This window comes from Phyllostomus discolor, chromosome 4 (genome assembly GCF_004126475.2).
Source record: "Phyllostomus discolor isolate MPI-MPIP mPhyDis1 chromosome 4, mPhyDis1.pri.v3, whole genome shotgun sequence".
Lineage (NCBI taxonomy): Eukaryota > Metazoa > Chordata > Mammalia > Chiroptera > Phyllostomidae > Phyllostomus > Phyllostomus discolor.
Genome location: NC_040906.2, coordinates 159202415 through 159226831, shown reverse-complemented (window position 1 = coordinate 159226831; position 24417 = coordinate 159202415). Strand labels below are relative to the sequence as shown.

At 35.0% G+C, this 24417-nt stretch overlaps 1 protein-coding gene across 8 annotated transcripts in view; it reads left to right on the top strand.

Annotated features, from left to right (window-relative positions):
- The window catches only part of USP45 (ubiquitin specific peptidase 45), a 63563-nt gene that overhangs the window by 5802 nt on the left and 33344 nt on the right, over window positions 1-24417 (top strand). For 6 of the 8 annotated variants that reach the window (XR_004902843.1, XR_004902844.1, XM_028510047.2 and 3 more), the window contains exons 3-8: window positions 506-678; window positions 1036-1139; window positions 5518-5618; window positions 17833-17975; window positions 18391-18486; window positions 21699-21829. Coding sequence is in view for 6 of the 8 variants with exons in the window: in XM_028510047.2 (XP_028365848.1) it covers window positions 506-678; window positions 1036-1139; window positions 5518-5618; window positions 17833-17975; window positions 18391-18486; window positions 21699-21829 (748 nt within the window). In the remaining 2 variants the exon portion in view is untranslated. The remainder of the gene's footprint in view (window positions 1-505; window positions 679-1035; window positions 1140-5517; window positions 5619-17832; window positions 17976-18390; window positions 18487-21698; window positions 21830-24417) is intronic. The other 2 variants (XM_036024509.1, XM_036024510.1) reach the window with 2 other exon arrangements.

Here is a 24417-nt window from a genome sequence, read left to right as displayed (position 1 = left end):
GGGGTCCCATTTACCCTTCACCTAACCTTTCCTGGTTTAAAGTATTGTATTTCTATAGTACAGTATCGGAACCAGAAACCTGACATTGGGCCCATCCTTACAGCTTATTCGGATTTCACCAGATACACATGCATTCGTGTGTGCGCACACATGCATCCGTAGCTTTATGCAGTTTTATTGCAGGTGTTGCTTTCTATAACCATCACAATGAAACTACTTGACTGCTAAAACACCCCCAGGAGTTTATGTCTGTCTATTGCCACAACTCTTTCTCCCTGTCTTCAGCCTTTGGCAATCACCAATCTGTTCTCCAACTCTGTAATTATGTTATTTCACAAATGTTCTATAAATGGAATCATGTAATATGTATCCTTTTTGAGTTATTTTGTTTTTTAAATCTCAGTGCTTTTCATTTACAGCATTTCAATGTCGGCGACTTTGCTTATTGATGGTAGCATTTTGGTTTAGCAAAGAAAATGCTCAAGTTTTGTTTTGTCTCATTCAGTAGGTTTCACGTGCCAACATGTAAGTCATGCTGTCAATGTGAATCATGTGAAAAAAGCAATAGCAGAGAATGTGTGGTCAGTTTGCTCAGAATGTTTGAAAGAAAGAAGATTCTATGATGGACAGCCCGTACTTCCTTCTGATATTTGGTTGTGCCTCAAGTGTGGTTTTCAGGTGAGAAAAATGTTTTTTATGTGTGTTTGCCTTAAATATTTTCCTTAATGCTTATTTTTAGTTTGATTGTTAGTAATGTTTAGAACTTAAGGTAAATTTATTCTATGTTTTGGTAGAGCTCTCTAAGGCTGAGCTTAGAAGTGTTTAAGGTAAAGGGTATGTTTTGTTCAGAAAGTGTGGTTTATAAAAACTTGAAAGGAAATCTAACCTACTAGCAATGGTTCTCATATCTAGACCTGTCTTGACCTATTTCTATTTGTAAGGTTTTTTTTTTAAGTTTGAGTATGTATTAAATTTTGATTAATTTGAAACAAATGTATTTGTAAATCATACAAATAGTATTCTGTTCATCTTTAGGGATGTGGTAAGAACTCAGAAAGCCAGCATTCACTGAAGCACTTCAAGAGTTGGAGAACAGAGCTTCATTGTATCATAATTAGTCTGAGCACGTGGATTATATGGTAAGTTTGATTTTGTACTTATGCCCACTATAAAAATATCCTTTTGTTTAGTTCCACAGGTAAAATAATTAAAGATATTATACCAGCTTATGTTTTTTAGCCTGAATACAACCTATGGAAAACATGAGTACAAATTTTAAATAAGAAAAAAGTTAGCCATCCCTCTACTTTTCTTTAACATTTTCTTTGTACAGTCAGGAAACATTCCTTCCAGTTTTTTTGTAATGAACTTCTAATATAGGACCCGACATTCTATAGGAGGAAGGTACTTGAATCAGTCAAGTGGTTTGGTGATTTTCTTCAAGGAAAAGGGAACTTCTTAGGCGATTCTGTTAATACTATGTAACTTCAGTTGGGAATCAAGTCCAGTTCCCTCACTTTATGTATGAGGATACTGGATACCATTTACCCTTTTGTGGTTACAAAACAAAAATCCAGGCACTAACACAAGTCTTTTGGTTCCCTGTCTCTTCTCAGCACACCACATTGCTTCAGTGGTTAGGTGGACACTGTTGAAAAGTTTTCAGTGTATTTTACAACAAAAGTTTTCTATTGGAACTTATAGACACCTAGAGTTCCTTAAGTGAATTTTCAGGAGTCAAGTTTTGTTTAAGACAAAAATATTTTAACTTTGTGTTTTTATTTCAGATTTCTAAAATCAGGATATTTTGGCCTGTAGGACAGATATCATCTTATAATTTAACTCAGCCACAGGGTTGGATGGTTGCTGCATTTGTGTTTTTGTTGTGTTGGTCCCAATAATAGTATTGGGGAGAAGGAAGCAAGAACAAAGGGAAGTTAGTGTGCACTGGAGCCAGGGCAGTGAGGGATGATGCCTCATGTGGCAGATCAATAAACATTCCTCTGTAGTCTTAAAAGAAGCAGCAGCCTCAAACTGTGGGGTGCCTCAGAATCACTGGGAGGGCTCATTAAAATACATTACTGGGTCCCAGGCCTACAGATTCTGATTTGGTAGTTTTAGGGTAGGGCCTGAGAAATTGCCTCTCTATGGTCTCCAGGTGTTGCCAGTCTTGCTGGTCTGGGGACCACAGTTTAAGGACCACTGAAATAGGAAAAAGTGGTGGGAGAACTGAGTGGTAGCTGATAGAATAGTCCCATCTCGAGTCAATCTGTATCAGAATTTATGTTGTAGCTCTTAGGATCATAATTATGGTCTGATAATTTCATGACTTAATTTTAGCAAAAAAGCATTGCTAGTTATAATCTAATCGATTTTGAAATTTTGTTTTTATATTTAATTATATAATTTTGCTTTCAAAAGAAGAGTGATGATTTTATTGAGTTTCGTGAGTGGATGTGTTAGAATTATATTATAATGAAAATAATTTAAATCACATTTGGGGGTATTTCAAGGGAATTCTCTTTTAGAAGAAGAAATTCAAGTTTGTTACTTGCATTGATATAGAATTTAAAGATCATGGCTATTTTCTTTTCCCTTTTATTTTTTTCTCTTTAAAAAAGTTTTAAATTTTTAAAATTTTCCCCCATCTAATTCTTAAGTGTTACAAAGTTTACATTTCAATAGAAATTTCACTAATTTGGATTAAAGAGAGGGCCAGCCTGAACTAAGGAAAAACCTGAGAAAAGAAAGGAATGTTACAGATTTGATTATTACAGCTAACAAAATATTGCTAACTGTGGATTTGATACTGCTTTCACAGATATTATTATTAGCACAGTTGTTTCTTACCTCTAACTGCAGTTAGAATCACACAGGTGGAATTTTAAAACCCAATAGGTGCCAGTGGTCCTCTATTAAGTCAGGGCTTCTGTATTTTTAAGTTCCATTGGTGATTCTCATGTCTAACCAAGGTTAAGGGTCACTGATTAACACTTCAAGTTAACATACAAGGTTTGTCTGGAAAAAGCCCAGCCATTACTAATATAATGAGAACGGTTTTGTGACATCCATGTGACCTGGCAGCCAAGGGAAGTGGACTGGGATGCACATGTGTGAACAATGATGACTTCACTGTACTAGTCAGTGGGGTGATAGATGCTGTTGAGTGAGCATGTGTACTGTGTGGCCGTGGCATTCAAAATGACTGAGGAGAGCAACAAATCTGCATCAAATTTTCCATTAAGCTTAAACATTCCCCCATAAAAACTATTCAGATGATTCAAAAGGCTACAGCTGTGGGTAACTGGTGATTGGCAACTTCATCACAACCATGCTCCTGTTCATGCATCACATCACATGCAGAGTGTTTTTTTTTGGCAAAACATCAACTCACCCAGGTTACTGAGCCTCACTACAGCCCAGATTTGGAAGTTACAGCCCTGTAACTTCTTGCTTTTCCCAAAACTAAAATCACCTTTGAAAGGGAAGAGATTTCAGACCATCCATGAGATTCAGGAAAATACAATGAGGCAGCTGATGGAAATTGGGAGAACTATGTGAGATCCCTAGGTGCCTGTTTTGAAGGGCACTGAGATGTCATTGTTCTGTGTACAATGTTTCTTGTATCTTGTATCTTCTTCAGTAAATGTCTGTTTTTCATAGTACATGGCTGGATACCTTCTGGACAGATCTCATATGAATGAGTGCTTTTAAATGTTCCTCATCTGTAAAAAGAAAATATTATACTTCTATAAAGCTATTTATTTTGAAAATGATAATACTTTTTTTTTATTGTTGTGAGGAATTAAACCAGAAAATACATATAAAGCACTTAGAACAGTGCCTGGCTTGTAGTGTATGCTGGGTTAATTTTTTGTTATTTCTAATGGAAACAAATAGAATTAACTTATTTTGAGCTGTCCTTTTTTTTTGCCAAATCCACTGTCATTGTACAGTTTTTATTTATATTTTATTTCTGTACTCTTAATGTTACAGTATATTTTATAACAAATAAATATTAAATTGTAATTGCAGTAAAAATTTCTTAATACTTCAATACTTTGAAAAGGAGCAATTATATTTTTAGTATTTTTGGCAATAGTTACATCTATATATATTAAACATGTATTATAATGTAAACCTGGTAACTGTAATTTAAATTTTTTTAATTCCATCATAGCCTATGGAAAAGGTATTTTGGGAATGTTTTCTGTGACTCATTTCCTTCACAGATTTATCTATGTATCTATTTCTGTGTGCAAGCTATAGAGTAGACACTTAGTAAATGATTGGCTAGTTTACAATATTTGACTTAGTAAACATTTGACTTAGTTCACAGCCATTGATTCTAGGACCACTAAGAGTTCTACATAAGAAGACTGTGAATATGTAAGTTAGTGTTGGTATAATACATTTATAAAACTTTCATTGCTTTCAAACACATGTTTTTATTTGATCATTGGGCCTCATGAAGATAAAGGAAACATAATGATAATATATAGAAGAAATCTTTATCAATATTATATGCACTAATGAGTAAACTTAGTGGAGGGTTATTTTCTGAAAAGGTGTGTGTTTTTAGAAATTGTTCTCTAACCTATTCTTCCCAAATAAGTCCCAAACAAAATAAAACACTAATCTCATCCAGTCCTCCCCACCTTGATAAGTGGATCCTCCATCACTTAAGTATTCAAGCCAGAGGCTGGCACTTATTTTCTTCCCATTTATTTTATTTTATTTTTTAACCTTTTAACAATAGTAGACAAATAGATAGTGATTTTCTCCATACCTATCACCCAGCTTTAAACATTACAACCCACAGCTAGTCTCATTTCCTTTAAACCAGGACTTCTCAATCTCAGTACTATTGTCATTTGGGCCGATAATTCTTTTTGTGAGCAGACTACCCTGTACATTACAGGATGTCTAGCAGCATCCTTGGCCTCCCTGCCCACTGGATGCCAGCAGCTGCTTCCCTAGTGTGACAACCGAAATAGTCTCAAAACATTTCCAGATGTCCCGTGGGGGACAAAATTGTTCCTGTTTAAAAATCACTGACATACCCTCACCCACTTCTCCCTTCTTGTGGCAGTTACTTTGACACTTTGCTTTCCCTTATCCCTTATCTTTTAAATCTCATTCATTCCTTTGATAACTGCAAATATCTAAGATAAATGTGTTCATTTTTCTCCAGATCCACTCTTTCTATCCTCATCTGCTAGTATTCCTGATGCCCTCCAATTTGACATTAATCAGTGATAGTTTTGAATTTAAATGGGATCATACTTGAATCCTGCTTGAAAATCCCTTAGGGCATTCCATTACACTTAGGGTAAACTACAGAGCTTTAATTTGAATACTGAGGCTTTATATGAACTGTCCACTGCTTATTCCTCTAGACTCTCCTGGTGCCTCACCACAATTTAAAGACCAAAGTAGATAAGCAACAACTTTATTACCTGATGTACAAAATTATTGAAAATACTTTCATAATATTTGCTTAAATTTTGTTTTCAGGTGTTACGAGTGTGATGAAAAATTATCAACGCATTGTAATAAGAAAGTTTTGGTTCAGATAGTTGATTTTCTCCAGAAACATGTTTCTAAAACGCAAACAAGTAAGTTAAGCAATTTCTAAGGAAATTTATATTCAACTGTAGTATTTTTTTGTATAAAGAGTTCATAAATTCATAAAGAATGCATTAGATTTTAAGGTCGCCTCTCAGTACACGTGCTCTATATTCTATGGCAGCTATCCTGTGTTGTATTTACATAACCAGTAATGAGAAGCTGGTGAGGGTGGTGGCCACATCATGGGTTTTGAGTCAGATAGTGCTGAGTTTGGATTTAGGCTACACCTGAGTTACTTATTGTCTACATGGCTTTTACTCCTTAGTTTCCTTATTAAAAAATTAGGATAACAATTCTTTCATATCCAGTTGTTGTAAGGCTGAGATGTTTTCTGAAGATTTAGACATAATATATGTAAAAATACTTGTGTAATGCCTGACACATATTTATGAAATGATGTCTGTTATTTGTTATGTAATGGTAGTGCAGTTCTGACACTACTTGGAATTAGGCTAACCTGACAGAGTGAGGGTTCAGTGCCCACACCAGATGCCCTCACTTCACACACCATCCTCAGGCTCAGGGGTTCCCAGGCCACCCACATTTCTGAACAACTGGCTACAAACTCAGGGGTTTATACTACCCTCTTTGGTTCAATAATTTGCTACAATGATCCGGAGAACTCAGGAAAGTGCTAACCTATAATTATAGTTTTATGATAGCAAAAAAAAAAAAAATGAGAGAGAGAGAGGGGGATACAAATCAAGACTAGCTAAAGAGAGAGAGAGACAGACAGACAGACAGACAGACAGATACAGTCTGTGAAGGTCCCAAAAATGCAGCTTCTTCTTGTGGGGTCAAGATGTATCACCTTCCTAGCATGCTGATATGTAACAATGTACACAGTGTTATTAACCAGGGAAGCTCACTGGATCTTTGATGTCCTGTGTTTTTATTGGGGTTTCATTGCATAAGCATTGCCGCATGATTTAATTCCGTCTCCAGTACCCCAGCCCTCTAATCACACGGTTGGTCTTTATGGCATGCCTGGCTCCCATCCCGAGTCATTTCATTAGCATAAACTGTCTAGGCACCCACAATGAATATAAAAGACACTTTGTTAACTTTGTTAACATAAACTATCAAGTGTGGACCGAGGGACCCAACATGAATTGAAAGGATACTTCAGCTACTCTGGATATCCAAAGATTTAGTGAATACTTCTCAGGAATGTGGGATAAAGGGCAGCCAAGTTCTTTATTATAAAGTAGTAATGTATTATATATTAATTAGATACTTTGTTATCTGTCTGATGTGTAAGCAATATATAATACATGTTAATACAAATTAAGAGTAATAGGGAAGAAATTTCTTCATTCAAAAATATTAAGTGCCTACCACATGCTAGGTTTTATATTTGATTTGATATGTAGTGGTAAAACAAAGACATTTTATCTGCCCTTTGGGGTTTAGAGTATAGTGGGGGGGGACAGACAAAAATAAGCAAATATGTAACTTTTGATAAGTGCTAAAAAGGAAAGGAACAGATTGCAGAGATAATTGATAACATATTGGTCACAGTGATCAAGAAAGACCAATATGGCTGGAGCGTGGTTTGCTGGGACAAAGTAGGATGAGGTGAAATTAAGAGGTGGGTAGGCAGGTCATGAAGGACACTGCAAGGAATTCCTTGGTAAAGAATTTGTATTTTATTGGAAGTGTAATGAAAGCTATTAAAGTATTTTAACCAAGGGAGTGACAGTTATTTCATCTTTTTTAAAAAAATATTGTTTTAGCCCTGGCTGGTTTGCTTCAGTGGGTTGAGTGCTGATCTGTGAACCAAAAGGTTGCCAGTTCGATTCCTAGTCAGGGCATATGCCTGGGCTGTGGGCCAGGTCCCCAATTGGGGACGTGTGAGAGACAGCTGATCGATGTCCCTCTCCCTCTTCTTCTCCCTCCCTTCTTTTCTCTCTAAAAATAAACAAATAAAATCTCAAAATATATATTTTAATAAATATATATTTATTATATATAATATTTTATTATGTATATTTTTTAGGGAAGAGAGGGAGAAAGAGAGAAGAGAAACATCGATTGGTTGCTTCTCATATGCACCCCTACTGGAGACTGAACTTGCAACTCAGGCATGTGCCCTGATCTGTAATCTAGCCAGCAATCTTTCACTTAGCGGGGTGACAGCCAACCAACTGAACCACACTGGTCAGGGCAGTTATTTCATCTTTTTATAAAATTTATAAGATTACTCTGATCGCTAGATGGAGAAGAGACTGGTAGGGGTTAAGAGTGAAGGTGGGGCAGTCACTAAGGAGGTTAAAGGAGGTGGTAGGCCAAGGGAGACACTGGGGGAAGGTGGGTGGAGTAAAATGTGATGAGGGAGAGTGGGAGGAATGAAGTGCAAACCTCGGGATTTCAATTAACTAGGTGAAGGGAGTGAATGGACATGATAATTTTAAAATGCCTTTGGAGCAGAATTGAACTGCTTAGTACTTGACATCAGAAACCAAAAAAATTGTATCAAAATATACTTGTCAGCCATAGTTTCTGTAGTCCAATATATGCTGTATTTGTTAGCTATGGCTCTGAGACAGTAATGGCGTGGAAATTGGAGGAGGAACTAGAGGAAGTAAACTCAGGTTCCTGGACAGTAGAAGAAATGATTAATTTTATCACGCTTATTCATTCAACAAACGTTTATTGAAATCTTACTCTGTTATACTAGTTATAGCTCTAATAGTATTCAAATCAAGAATCAGGAAAAATATGGTGGGGATAGATACTTATTACTTCAGGAATAGAGATGTTGGTCTCGATGCTGTCTCCTGAAAATCGCACATTAAATATGTTGTCCACAATAAGATAGGCAGGGATATGATGCCAATGGTGGCAAAAGTGCAGTTGTAGGAATTATTTTCTCTATATTTTTCACCTCAGAGTTGCCTTGAGATTAAGAAAGCCAGTCTGATTGTGTTTAATTTTACAGATTTCTTCAGTATTTATTGTCATAAGGAATGTAAGGTAGGGAGAATGAGATAATATTGTCGAAAGAACAAGGGCTTTGAGTCTGGCATTCTGGTGTTCAAATTCAACTCTTTCTGTCAGTCACTAGCTATGTGACCTGGGGCAGATTACAGTTTGTCTGAGCCTCATTGTTGTCAGCACTTTTACCCTCTTTCCACGAGGCTTCTGAAATAGAGATTGATAAAACAGTTCCTGCCCCAAAGAAGTTTAAGATCTAAGAGAAACTGTGAGATAAAAAAGTAATGATAATGTAAATAGAATTTGTATTTTGAGAGATGTTTAAACAAAGTCCTTTAGATAGTCGAAAAGGGATATAATGATCGGTTGAAAGGAATTCAGAAGGAATCCAGGATGAGTTGGCTTTCAGGCTGACCCCTAAAGGATGAACTTGGGATAAGTGGAGATTAGAGAGGAAATCATTTCAGGTGGTGGAAAGGATCTGCGTAAGCTTTATGTAAGCTTTAATTGTGTTTAGGGAGCTATGGGTAGCACCTGAAATGGTTGGAAATAGGTTCTTGGGGGAATTTGAGAATGTATAGAGCTTTCAAATCCAGAGAGAGACGTAGGTCTGAATTCAAGGTTTCCAGAAGTTCTAGGGCAGAATGTGGGCATCTTTGTTTTCCAAGCTACAGGATTTGTCAGGCAAGTTTGATTTAAAATAAGATCCCTTGGCATTCTAGAAGTAAGTTTTGGGGGATAATAATTTGCCATATTCTTTCTTTCATGAGGCTTTAGTATATTTTTTATCATCAAATACTTGAAAAATCAAATGTAGAAGTTGCTATTGAGGTTTGTAAAAATGCTTGATATAATTATGTAGCTGTATTTGGTAATTCAAAAAATATGAAACTGTATTGTATTTAGGTAGAAGAACAAGAATAATTTGAAAAGATTCTTTTTATATTTTGCACTAAGTAAAGATAACTCTACTGAGAGGAAAGCCTGCACCTGTACCTTAGACACGTTTTAAGTGACGCAGTGCCCGAACTAATGTCCAGTACAGCTGCATCCGCTTCTCTGCACAGAGTCCAGGCTGGTGCCCCATCTGTCTCTTAAAAACAACTAGCTCAAGGAACCTCAGCTTTTGGCTTAATAGTCCATTAGACTCTTAAAAATTTATTGAGGACTTGAAGAGCTTTGATTACGTAGGTTGTGTATCAATACTTATAACAATTTAAAACCAATAAAATTAAATTATTAATTTGCTGAAAAATAGCAGTAATTTCATGGTATGGTAACTCAATATTTTAAAGAAAGGACTATTTTTTTAAAAATAACACAAACATAATAAGTGGCATTGTTTTACAAATCTCTTTAATGTGTGGCTTAATAGAAAAGAGCTGGATTCTCATACCTGCTTCTGCACCCAATCTGTTGTGGTATCACCTGGCATGTAGCCTCTGGAAGCCTGCATTGTGTAACTGAGAATGAATGAAAGTAAAAAAGGAAACATTAGACTTATAAAGTACTTCTGACCTTAAGGACCTTGAAAGGAAGGTGTTTTCAGACGCACTTTCAAAAGTGCAGGCCTAGCACATTTTTGTCTCTTATTTTCTGTCTACAAGTCTGCAGCCTTACTTGCTCTCAGGCTCAGCTCAAATCCTACTACAAGAACACTTGCCTAACCCTTTGTCTGAGCTCCTTTCTTCTGTGCAGCATACCTTAGAATGTAAGACCACAGGGTTTTGCACTGTTTAGCTTTCATGTGTTTGTGTCTGATTTGTAAAACTGTATGTTCCTCGAAGATTGTACCCTGGCTTATATTCTTTTTTATTCCTATGTGGCTAAGCAGTAAATACTTGCTGAACTGAACAGAACTAGCATGTAACCAGGTTTTACTGGGGAAGTAGATAAGCTTTGCATTTTTGCCCCTCCAAAAGCCTGAGTATTAATATAAAAATTTTATTTATTCATTCAATCTTTTAATTCATTTGCATTTATAGCCAGATGCTGAGTTAGATACTGGAGATACAGTAGTGAATGGGACAGATCTATTTCTCAGTGCCTGCCATTATTGATCTTCTGGCCCAGTAGGGGATATTGATGAATCACAATTATAATTGCTTGTTTAAATAGTGCTGTGATGGTGTAAGTACAGGGGACTGTGAGAATACTTTGGTGTAGTCTCTAACCTAGACTGGAAGAGCCAGAAACATTTTATTTAGAGGAAGACCTTTTCAAGCCAAGAGCTGAAAGATATCTAGAAACCAGTTAGATGAAGAGGTTATGTGTTCCAAGCAGAGGAAATAGCTCATTGATGAGGGAGCTTGATACACTCAGGGAAATTTTATAGAGCTGCAAGGTTGAGTTTTGTGGTGCTGGGGTATAGTTACAGGTAAGACTCAAGAGGTATGTAGGAACAGACGTTAAAGGGCTTTTATAAATTCAGAGTTTATCCTGCAGGCAGTGAGTAATCATTACTTTTAAATAGAGATGTAGGTGATTAGTTTTGTATTTTAGAAAACTCTCTTGACTATTGTGTGGTCGATAGATAGGCATGTCTTTGTATGTGGCGATATGGGTTTATTACATGATCAAATAAAGATTTCTAAGGCTAATGGTTATCTAGGAGTTAATGGAGCATTGAGAATAAACAGGTGAGGTAATTATTATTTGGTTCCAAGGAAAAGGAGTCATGGGGCAGGAAGTTTTTCCTTTTTAAAAATTAAACTTCTTTTCAGCTGTAGAAATGGGCCAATTACATTAATACTACATGACTGGGTTAGGTAATTGCATTAAGCAGTCAAGGGAGCCCCAGTGTAGGTTCCCAGAAGAATGCTTACAGCTGTGTAGATTTCACATCTGATGCTGGGATTTGCTTAAAAAAAAATCCCTCCACATCCTATCCCTCAAACACATACCAGAAAACTAAAAAGAACCAATAAAATCCTGATATATAACACAAAGTTGAAAAAGAGCATGAAGACATTCTTCTGAGACCCACCCAGAAGTACATATTATTAAAAAGTGGGTCGATATTCTCAGAAAGGCTCATTTGTCACTTGGATGGTCTCGTAAATGTCATGTAAGTTTTCTACAAATACTCAAAGAATACAGGCGTTCCTGGTGAAGTAATATTGTTGGATATTGGTTTGATTTTTGTGAACTAAACAGATGATTGACATTCCCACATCTTTTTTCTAAAACAGTAAATTTTGCCTATAATTTTAATAGTGGTGGGATACCATTTTCAAAGAGTTACAGAGAGAATAGAGTATTCTGTTAAGTTCATTGTGTTTATGCTTTTGGTGTAAAAAGACATGATTTGTGTTGGTTCTTTTGGTTGAATTAACTAAGTTTGCTCTCTTTTTTTGAAACAAGAAAGTAAGTGGTATGTTTGGGATCTGAAACAGTGTATCTGAAGGTAAATAATATTACCCTGGCCAGTGTGACTCAGCTGGTTGGAGCGTCAACCAGTAAACCATTAGGTTTCAGGTTCAGTATGTGGTCAGGACTTCCACCCAGGTTGAGTGTTTGATTCCTACTCAGGTCACATACGGGAAAGCAACCAATTGATGTTCCTCTTCTACATCGATATTTCTCTCTCTCTCTCCCTTCCTCTCTCTCTCCCGTCCTCTCTCTCTAAAAGCAATGAAAAGAAAATGTCCTTGGGTGAGGAAAAAAACAATAATATTGTGCCCATTTGCAGTAACAATTTGATTGTAATATAAAACTTTAACCTGTTTTTAAAGAGTAATACATTTTGTTTTGCTTAAAAGTGATAGTTGTTTGCCTAAGAAACATGTGTTTTCAAAAGTAAGTACTAAAAAAGGTTATTTCCCTGTATAAAAGGGGTTAGGGACAAAAAATGTTGGACATTTAAAAAACAACATGTTACATGTAGGGATTTTAATCTGGGATTCATCATTCAAGTACATAACACATAAAGTTATTTGAGTGACTATTTCCTCAGTTCCCCCAAAGATAACACCTAACTAGTAACCTCCTGGAAACATAGGGAGAAATTAATTGCATACTTGGGTGCCTTAGGCATTAGGGCTTAATTCATTTGAGGAACCCTTTGAGAAATGCTGCTATAAACTTTAATAAAGCTATAAATACACACGCCAAAGACATCCAGTACATCCTGCTTTGCTTGAGTAGTGGCCTTTTCTTTCATACCATCACTAGCATTTCATTAGTGTCTTAAATTATTGCACTTATTAACCATATCAACTCCGTTATACAGATAGTAGATCATAATGTTTAAATGTGTAGAGTCTGAAGCCAGACTGCCAAGTTTTGAATGTACTGTTACTAACTAGTTGATTTCATCATCGCTCTGCAATGGAGACAATTATCAGAGGAGATAATGCTCTCAATCTCTTTCTTTGAATAAGCAAACTACCAAATACGTTTACCTTCCCTATACTTATGGGAAACTCGGGATGCACCATTGTTCCCCTTCTGGTTTAACAAAAGTAATTTACAAATATTTATACCTTTGAGAAAGTAGACATTTGATATTACTTGGCAACACATCCACTATTGGTTGTTCTCAATTTCCTCCCATGATAAGAAAAGATGCATCGCTGTGTACTTGCTCTTTTATTTCTATAGGTTAAATTTTGGGGGGACTTTTGGCCAATTTATAAGCATATCTTAAATTTTAATTACTGGCATTAAACTACCCTCCAGAAAGATTATACAAAGGTTATAGTTGACAGGAATACTCACTTTTTTATATTTAACTTTGTTTATAGTTTTTAGGGGTTTGGGGGTAATAATGGAGTTCTTAATGCCATTTTTGCCACACCCATCAATTTTGTGTGTGTGTGTGTGTGTGTGTGTGTGTGTGTGTTCCCCCGGTGCTTCAACCAATTTTCTGTCTTGCCAGACCTGAGTATGCACAAAATTTTATCAGGTTAGTCAGCAGCTCTTTGAGTACTCAGATTATAGGATTAAAGGTAAACTACAGAGATATAAAAGAGCTTTAAGCATTTTATCTAGAATGCCTGAATTTTTCTCTTAATATTGTTTACCTTCTGGTGTCTATGTTACTTGATCACATGAGTGCAATAACTGATGACAGTGTTGGTAATATAAAGGTAAGACAGTAAATCCCTTTTAATAAAATAATCTTTCAACACTGAAATTCTTTCTAATTATAGGCATTTCATGGGTTCAGGTAAAACTTGAGAACAAGACAAATGATAATCAGAATTTTGTATAATTTGTCTTTTTTGTTATTGCTGTAGCAGCTTTGTCCTTTTAATTACACTGTACTTAAAAACCTTCGGAAGTGTAGTCCCTAGTGCATTTGGCTCTTAAAGTGAGTAAGATCTAAAATCACTGCCAGAATGAGAAAGCTCTGTTGTCTCTAAAAACAAAATGATCAGTAATTATTCTTTAATAGAAGTAATACATTGCTTCTTATTAAAACATGTACCTGTTTTTATGTCAAATGATTGAGAGACTGATTCTGAGACACTCTTGTTTTAATCTAGAATCTTAAACTTCATTTGAGTTTCTTAGTGAGCAAATGTACACGTATGTTTGGTTTCTAAAGTTTTAGTAAGATATTATCATGAATTTAAGGCTCAATATCTCGGTGCTGTTCACTGTGTATCAATTCCTTATTCTGTAGTCATATGCAGTTGAGTATATATAGGTAGTGGTTTAATGGACATTTGATAAATCGATTGAATTTGAACTGTCACATTTTATAAATGTGCTATTCAGTAAAATGAAAAACTTGCACTTTAATTAAATAGTTCTTAGAAAATGTCATTTTATTTTCTTGTTAAATTATCTGAACTATTTAATATTCAAGTCCAATAGCATAATTAATTTTGAATCTGTTCTCACAGACTTACATGTAAAAGTCAACAAATAGATCCTTGCCACTTGTGTGAAGTGGCTGTTTAACCATGAAATAAACTATTTTTATTGCTCTTGCCTATGGATATGTTCTTTCTGGCAGAGCTGTCCATATTTGGTGGCTCTGCTTGGAGAGCCAGGTGGTGCTGAAAAGCATCGCACAGTGAAGCGTGGATATGTGTAGGCTTGACATTTGTCATCCCTTACTGCTGAAGGGAAGAGTAAAATCTGTTTTTCCATATGTTTATGCTTTTTTTTTTTTGCCTGAAGTTTTGTCCAGATGGTCTTATGAACATTGTTTACTTTAGGATGCTGTCCCAGATGTTTTGAAAACTGATGGAAAATGTGGTACACAGATGAATAAATCATTTATGTGTTATGGTTTTAAAATGCTATTTGTTCTTATACAATTACAATATTTATTTCTGGAAGTATTTTCCCAAGTGAATAATAAATGTATATATGTAATATATTTTTATATAGCTAATATAATCTATGTAGTTTTGTTCTCCCAGTCACTCTGTTTTCATGTTAATACGCTAAAAAATGTTATGGCAACATTTATTAAGAATGTTAACTGAAGAAAATACTTTTGAAGAGTCATATTTGTTTAGGATTGCATATACCCAAACCTGTAAGAATCTTACCCTGCTTTCTTTAATGATTCTTCTCATTGTACATAAGTCATAGAAGAGAAATTATGTGGTAAAATAACAATGGATTTATAATTTAAAAGATTATCATTATGACCATCAGCAAATTACTTAACCTGATGGAGACTGAGTTTTGTAAATGTGAAATCAGAGTAAGAACCTGTGCTGAGAGGTAGAATAATGAGTGGATTTAATGACTGTTTCATCATAAATCTCTTACAAATCACTATGAAACCATCTAGTGGAAATGGCTATAGTGAAACTTGCCAATTCTAGCCTTCAGTTGCAATCTCAGATATAATAATAAAGAGGTGGACAGCTCCTATTTGCAACCCCAGCCAGGATCACTATGGGGCTGCTTCTTGTTTGTGTAGTGCTTCTTAAACACTGACGGTTTTTTTTGTCATGTGCTCGTATATTCACTTGCAAATTTGAATACTGTCTGGCTTTTTATTGCTCTCTCTTTTCTGCATGCCTGGTCTCTGCACTTTGGTGACCTTGTCCATTAATTGTACTAGTTTTTGCTCCAAAACTCTCATATGGAGTTTAGTTCTTATCACTTATTGTAATATCTGGAGGACAGGAGAAGAGATCTTTCTTGTTCTTCACTGTGTTAACTTGGAATTCTAGAGTTGGGAGTTAAGAACAACTCTTCAATATGTGGACAACAGACATTCAATAACCTGTTTGCTTATTCTTTCCTTAAAGAATAAGCAACCAGGAATAAAGGGGAAACGCAGGTAATAGGGTTTATGAAAAAATATTGTATCATAGGCTAAGAGAAAAGTTAAGACTTGAAAGAAAAATCTTTTCCATGCAATCAGTTTGCTTAATGATGGAAACATTTTAGAAACCACCAACTCATTTTTCTCAATGAGATAAGATAGTTTCACATGTTAAAAAGAAAAGCCAAGAAATTTTGAAAACCAGTCATTATAAAAGGAAAAACTCACATTAGCAATTCAGAAAATCCAATTAGAAATAAGAAATAAACTTGAGAAAAAAAAAACCCTCAGTACAGAAAATGATTAAAGAGAAAAAAAGGAGCAGATAAGCAACGGACATGAAGGCTAGCCCATGAAGATACTGATTTTGGCACAAATAATGATTTCTCTGGACTATTTTTCACACAAGTAGTGCTCTCTGGACTGTTTTTCACACAAATAGTGCTAACCATGCCAGGTACTTTGCAAATAGCATCTTGTTTAATCCTTACGGAAAGTCTATGAGCAAATGTGTTAATAGTCTCACTTAACTGATACTGGAGCCCTACCTCTAGATGCCTTTGGGGGGAGGGGCAAAAGTCAAAGATGCCAAGTCACGCTTTGTTTAAACCAATAGCATGTGCCTGACATCAGTCTGCCAGTACCCAAGTCTTTCTTTATGGTGTTTGTTTCTTGCTCCTGTCCTAAGACTAGAGCTACCTCCGCCCCTGGTCATCTCCCATAATACTGTTGTACAGAAGGGCAGGGTGGAGAGGGGCTGTCTTACCTTATTTCTTCTGAAGAGGTCATCGGAGACATGGAAGGCTATAAGTCTACCATATTTTCTGTTTAATCTTGTAGGTTTTCCTTGACATTGAATTTTTATAATGTATGTACTCCCAATATCATACTGTTGTTGAAGAAAAAGACGGTCAGGGACATTCCCTAATTTCCATTAATCTGACTAGAGGGGCAAACTGCCAAACATTTAGAAGCTAATTAGCAGTGCAAGGCAGCGTGTCAGTATTAGATGAACAAATTATGTAATGTAATTGTAAAGGACTACACAATCTGAGGTTGAAAGGAATTGAATTTAAAAGAACATTCAGTTAAAAACCAAAAAATTTGAGAACTTGGGAATTTCTTGTCCAACTTCAAATAATAATGATTCAGAAAGCAATCTGCTGTTAAATAGATATCATTAATCATGTTAGTTCATAAATGTTAGGAATTGTTCTTCATTTTCAGACTGATGTTAAACATGATACTATAATTTACAAATTTGCATTAATTATACAAGTTAGTAAACCCAAAACATGCACTTATGTACTATATCCTTAGGTATTTTACTTTTTATATTATAATTTTATTACTTTTTTTAACTTTTTATTTGAAAATTTCAAATGCAGAAAAGTTGCAAGAATAATATTAAAAAACTGTCACTGTATGGTGATTTGCTTTTACTTAATTATCAATTCAATGTCACTTTCATTTTGTTCAGTGAATGGTAATCTATTTAGTGCCCTTCTTTATTTTGATATTCAAATTGCCCCACATTGGAACAGTGGGAACCTGTTAAGAATGGCTCCTGTGTATTTTGATATACTCATCACTTTTTTTTGTGAGCACTACCTTATTTTCAGGCATAATAATAATGTTATAGCTCATTTTGCCTCTTGGCTGCCCCATGTTAAGAATCAGCCTCTTTTTCAAGAAGTCTACATTCCTTTTAGTAGGGAATGGTATTTAGAAACTGTGATTTGGATCTTTCGTGCTTTTGTTTTTAATTCCCTCTTTTATATTTGATTTTTTAATTCATCTGGAGTTTTTTCTGCAGTGTGGTATGAGGTGTAGATGTGTATATTAAAATGAATTAAAATTAATTGCTTTACTCAAGATGTTTATTTGTGTTTGTGTCCCAGCCCTTTAGGAATACTGATTCAGGACAAACATCTTATTTAATTTCAAATAATGTATTTAAGTTATGTCAAATGATATATATTTAATTTTACATTTCATGTCAGTTATGTTTTTTTCTAACTTAGGTACCTTTCCCAAAATTATAAAACTTTGTGAAGAAAAATGTGAAACAGGTGAAAAAAAGAAGGGAAGAAAAGGAAGCTGTATAACATCTGTAAAGGGAATTACGAATTTAGGAAATACCTGTTTTTTTAATGCAGTTATGCAGGTAAGAGCCATCAGAAAGCTTTGTAAAATGTAAAAGATAATCTTAATTTATATTTGTTTGCATTCCTGTAGACTGTCAAATGACTGCTAAATGTTCATCTAGAAATTTCTGTTGCTACATGTTCACCTAGAAATTTGTTTTCTTTTTGTTTGTTTTAGGCTCTTTTTAGCCATTGTCATACACACACATAAACCTTTTTCTACAGTGCGTCTTAAATGTCTTATCTGTACTTTGTCATGGCTCTGTCAGTAATAGTGACATTTATTAAGTGTAAAATATATTCAATTACGTTTTTTAACTTAAAAATATTTTGCTATGCTAGACCCAATTTGAAACCTTGGGAGAGTAATTTATGCCATAAAATCAGAGACATAGTATACCTGAACCAGTAGACTTTACTTTTGTTTTCTTTTAGAACTTGGCACAGTCTTATATTCTTACTGAACTGATGAATGAGATAAAAGAAAATGGTACAAAGCTCAAGATTTTTCCTTCATCAGACTCTCAACTGGTAAGAAGGGCCGCTGATGTTGCTGAAATCTCTTTCCTATTTCTCAGAACTGTCAACTGAGATGGTGGTCAGAGGGTTTGGGAAAAAAAAAAATTCGGTAGTATTTCATGAAAATTAACAATCAGATTTAAAACTTCCAGAATCATAACTTTAAGATATGTTTCAAACATATGGGTCAAACAACACAACAATATTGTGATAGCTTTCAAACAAACGTACTAGAAATAACAAGAAGAGTTTGACTTTTGTTGATCATAACTAGGACTTCTGTTTTGTAGTTACTGGTGGCATTTGCTTAAATACGGCATTTTTGTTCTTTAAAGATAGATCTGGTTTTAATAGTGAACATCTAAAGGTTTTTTGAAGCCTAATCTAATAATAGATTTTTAAGCTAATGAGGAGAAAAAAAGAGGCAGCCTCTGACATTCAGCGCCCACAGTTAGGCCACGTTATTCAAACAATCTCTTGGAATACCACCCCAGCTAGGTTATTCTAAGTCTGACAAAATGAGACAAAGCAAGCCCACTTTCATGATTTTATCTAAATACACACAAAAAGCAGGTTACCCTACCACTTAGAAAATCCCTAATACCCTGTCTCTTGGCCTAAATGATTGAGGGCTGTTTACTAGTTGTAGCTTTATCCTCATTCTTTCCACCCCCACCCACAGATAAGGTTTATTGAGATATCTAATTATAGAATTACCCTCACTTTCTGACAGTATTCAAGTTTCCACTCCTCACTGAATCACTCAACTAGAGCCCAAGCCCTATATTGGTTCTTTCAAACATCCTATTATTGAGACACCCCCTGGTTCTCTGTGTTCTCCCTTAGTGCCAACCTACCTCGTTCAACTGCAGGCATATTCCTGGTGGTCTTTTCCTGGAGGGCACTGGGACTAGTAATATTGATTTTAGTTAGAAATTGATTTGTGTTTTAGAGGAAGAAAGAGTTTCTGTTTAGTTCATGATCTGTCTCTCAAAAACACTGAGCAAAGAAGAATTCTAAAAATTCTTAACCCAATGTAGTAATCTCAGATTTTTCTTCTAAGGAGGCAGTTTTGAAAGACAATATTGTATTTTTTTTGTTGTTGTTGTCAAAAAAGCAGACCATAAAGTCATTGCCTATTCAGTCCCTTAAATTTTTCATGGTAGATCCCAATGCCATTTTCTAAAGTGATGTGAGATAGTGAAGACTATTTTACCGAGTGGAGGTTAATGCTTACTTGTTTGAAAAGGTTTCCCATGAAATGAAATTGAATGTTAAGTTTGACTATTCACATGTGGATCAGTGTCTCAAGATTACTATATGGCAATTAGATATTAGAGCTGATCAATCTTAGGACTTAGTTTTATTTTTAGGACAGAGTTGACCTGAGTTGCAGGACTATCAATGTAGATCACTACTCTCTCAATAACCAATTTTACTTTGTCCTTTGTAATCTGTGTACCTTTGTTTCTTTTTTTTACCATATCATGCTGACTTGAATCAGCAGTAATATGTTGAATAGAAGTTATGAGAGCAGACATCCTTGCCTTAATCCCCAAACTAGGGCAGAAACATTCAGTTTTTCCTATAATTAAGAATGAAGTTAACTGTAGGTTTTTCATACACGTTCTTCATAAGGTTGAGAATATTCCCTTCCATTCCTAGTTTTCTGAGAGTTTTGTCATGAATGGATGATGAATTTGTCAGATATATTTTCTGCATCTGCTGAGGTTATCATATGGTTTTCCTTCCTTGTGTTAATATGGCAAATTACATTGATTGATTCTCAAACCTATCTGGTATTCATTCCTAGGACAAACCCCACTTAGTTATGATGTATCATTATTCTTATATGTTGTTGGGTTCAACTTGTTAATATTTGTATGCATCTTAGCAGTGTGCTTACTGTTAACAAACTTTTTATTAAAGTATTTATACAGAGAAGTATATACCATATTTGGATAGATGATGGATTTTCATGAAGTGAGCACACTGAACTAAAACTAACCAACACTTTGCTCAAGAAACAGAACATTTCCAGCAGCTGGAAGTTCCATTCACTACCTCCTGACCTGACAGGGATAACCCCTGACCTGGTTGCTAACAGGACAGATTAGTTCTGCCTGTTTAAATATTATATGTAAATGAAATAATATAATATATACTGTTTTGCATTTAGCTTCTTCCTGTCAACATGTTTGTGAGATTTATTGTTGCATCATTGTATTCTCATCCCCAAACTTAGTTTTATATTCAAAGTTAAAATGTGCTTTCAAAACCAAGGTTATTTACTGACTTATTCTGAAAAAATTTTTTACTTTGTCTAAAAATGCTTTATTTGGGAGTGGGGGATAGTATACCTTAGTGCTTGGGCTTTGAAACTGCCTTAGATTTTGCATTTGACTCTTGAGGTAACCTTCAATATACTTAACATGGCAGAAAGTGCTTCTGATATTCAAAAGTTATGGAAAATTATAACCTGTCCTTTCCATGGTTTTAGCCAGATGGTGGATTTTTAAGGTTAGTTAGTATGAAATATATATGTAACATGTATGTTTCATGAATACATGAATGAGACAGTATATTTGATAGTTTTCCTAGAAGGTAACATACTCTAAGGTTTGAGGATTATATTTAGAATCTGCTTTTTGTTCATTGTCTATAAAGAGAGGGAGGTTGCTGGTGAAATTAATATTTTAGAAAACAAAACTTGGTGGGAAAAAAATTCTAAAATAAAGTGCATTGATTCTTCACACAGTTTAAGCTGCTTTTGTCTTTTTTCTTTAAAAGAGAGAGATGGTGTACAGATTTGGTGACATAATTTCCCATTCCTTACTTAATAGTAGAATATTTGGGGAAAGGCAAGGTATGGAGTTTTGCTAATAAATATAATTTATGATTATTTGTAAAAGGGTACAAATATCAAGTAGATGCATAATTTTACTTTTAGGAGAGTACATTAAGGGACAGTTACAAGCAACTAAAGATTGATGATTTTATTCTTAAGCTGATAGTTTTATTACGTAAAGGGCAGATGATATGATTATACCTGTGTTTTTCAAGTAATTCCATTTTTTTATTTTGATATATTTTATGTATGAGAGAATGAAGTTTCTTAATACAGTTGAAGCAATTGAGTTGTCATTATTTAAATAAAATGTAACTGTTTGATTATAAATAATAAACAACATATTTCTGACCTAGCATTGATCATGTTTTCAAAGGACCCATTAACAGTAGAACTTTCGAGCCCGGGACCGCTGACCTCAGCCTTGATCCTGTTTCTTCACAGCATGAAGGAAACTGAAAAAGGACCGCTCTCTCCTAAAGCTCTTTTCAGCCAGCTGTGTCAGAAGTGGGTGCATCTACATGCTTCATATAAATAATCTTGAGTTACAAATACTGTTGCATTTATACTTAATATGAGTCCTTTCACTCTGACTATAATATTGCTATTTTGCCTAGACTACCAAGAGAAAGAGTTAACATTATTTAGTTGCAGCTCTGTGCTTTATGAAAATTATATCTTGTAATACTCTGAAGAGGTGATTATTTACCCCAATTTTCTCTGTAAGGAAACTGAGACTCATAGAAGTCAAGTGGCTTACCTCATTTCATAGTGACAAAGCCAGGGCACAAATAGAGGTCTGTCCTGATGCTGGAGCCCGTGGTGTGCTACACCAAAGTAAGAAAATTATAGAACTGTAAAATCTAAAAGCATCATCTAACCTAGTCTCTTTCTTTTAAAAGATGAGCTTCAGAGCAGATAGTTTAACAGAATTTCTCAAGATATTACAGTATGTTAAAAACAAAATCTTTGAGTGCCTGAAAATAAACACATGCCATAAAGGTCCTCACTTAGCTTTAATGTATTTGTTTATTCCTTCATTTAGAAAATTGAGGGTTTACATTGTTGTCAGTACTTGCTACAATCCAGGTACTCATCCCATAATGTATTAAAAATGGACCTTGTCATGGAGTTCATAAATTCCTCGGCCCACAATGAACTAAAATATGTAGAAACAAAATGCTTTAAATATAAACCGGCATTTTTGCATACCTACAACCTTTAATATTTCATTTTAATTAAACTTGTTATCTATGACATGGCATTGTATTGTTTTGTTATATTTTATCTTATAATATTGTGACTACATTAATTTCTTCTTTTTTTGATCTATTGTGGAAAGAATACAACATGAACTCTACCCTCTTAAACAATTTTTAAATGTGTAATACATTATTGTTGACTGTAGATACACTGTCGTACAGCAGATCTCTGGAGCTTATTCACCTTTTTAAGACAAAATTTATTGATTGATCTTTTACAGAAAGAGAGGAAGAGATTGAGAGATAGAGATAGAAAGAGAAACATCAATTTGTTGTTCCACTCATCTAGGCATTCATCAGTTGATTCTTGTATGTGCCCTGACTGGGGATCAAACCCATATCTTGGTGTATCAAGATAACACTCTAACCAACTGAGTACCCAGCCAGGGCTAGAGCTTATTCATAGTGCTTGACTGAAACTTTATGCCCACTGATTAGCAACTCCTCATTTTCACCTCTCTCCAGCCCCCCACAACCACCGTTCTACTCTTTGATTCCATGAATTTGACTATTTCAGATTCCTCATATAAGTGGAATCATGCAGTATTTGTCTTTCTGTGACTGGCTTATTTCACTGAGCGTAGTGTGCCATGATAAAATATAGTAAAAAATGTAGTGTGTATATCGCATGTCTCATTTGCTTGGCAAATGCTGTTTTCTCAAAGCCTGAGGAACAACAACGACAAAAAATCCCTGAAAACTTTCAGAGACATGGGTACCTCAAAAAGTTAAAAAATTTTTAGGATATTAGGTATTTTAGAAATTTGTTTTTAGACTCTATGCAAAATGACTTTGTTTTATATCTTTTTTCCTGGTTTTATAAGGATTTATAAATTTTTAAAAATTATTATTAACTAGGTGTTCATAGATAACTCAAACTAGTATTGTGTTTTTATTCTTTTTAAAAGTAATTTTGTATATACAGACATAAAAATTGTCTGCAACTTGTTTGTTTTGCTTAGTATATCTTGTACACCTTTCCATATAGCACATGTGAATATAACTTACTTGATTTTACATATGTGTATACAGGGTGGGAAAAGTAGGTTTACAGTTGTGAGTATGCAAAACAGTTTACTCTTGTATTATTATTTATTAATGGTTGTATTCCATATGAACAACTATAAACCTACTGTTGTTCAATCCTGTATGTGTGAATGTGTGTATATACATCTTGTTGTACTTGTGAGAGTTCATTTGTAGGACAAATAGAATTACTGAGTGAAACATTATTTGAAAACATTAAAAAATTGCATTTTCTTTTGCTTCGTTGTGGGAGGAACTCTGGCCTGCAGAATCTTCCCATCCACTGTAGATGGTGAAGAAGTCGTCCAGGACATAATCTTACTGTTCTGGTGGGAAAGGGGGTGGCAATTCCCTCTAGTGGGGAATGCCCTGAACCCTTCTCCCAAACGGCTTTTATTGGGAATGGTATGTGTAGTGTATACAGCATACATGCATAGCTCATCAATTGATGTCAAAAAGGCTACTGTCATACAAAACCAGGTATTATCTATAGATAACAATTGAAGGAACACAGATCTGTCGTATGTCAGGATCTGTTAGTCATCCTGACATCAGAGTTTACTCCTTATGCCTTGAACTTAAACATCCCCTTTATATCACCAGCACCATACAAAACAAAGCAGAGCAAGCGTCAAAGGATACACTGTATATTTTAGACATGATTCCCATGGGAACCCTGGTGTTAGAGTCGAGTCATGTCTGCCACCTGCATTTTCACTTGGTTTTCCAGGGAGACTTACTAGCCCCTTTCAGGGCTTACTTTTGTGGGGCTACAGTCTCGGAAACCACACAGAGTGGTCCCCAACA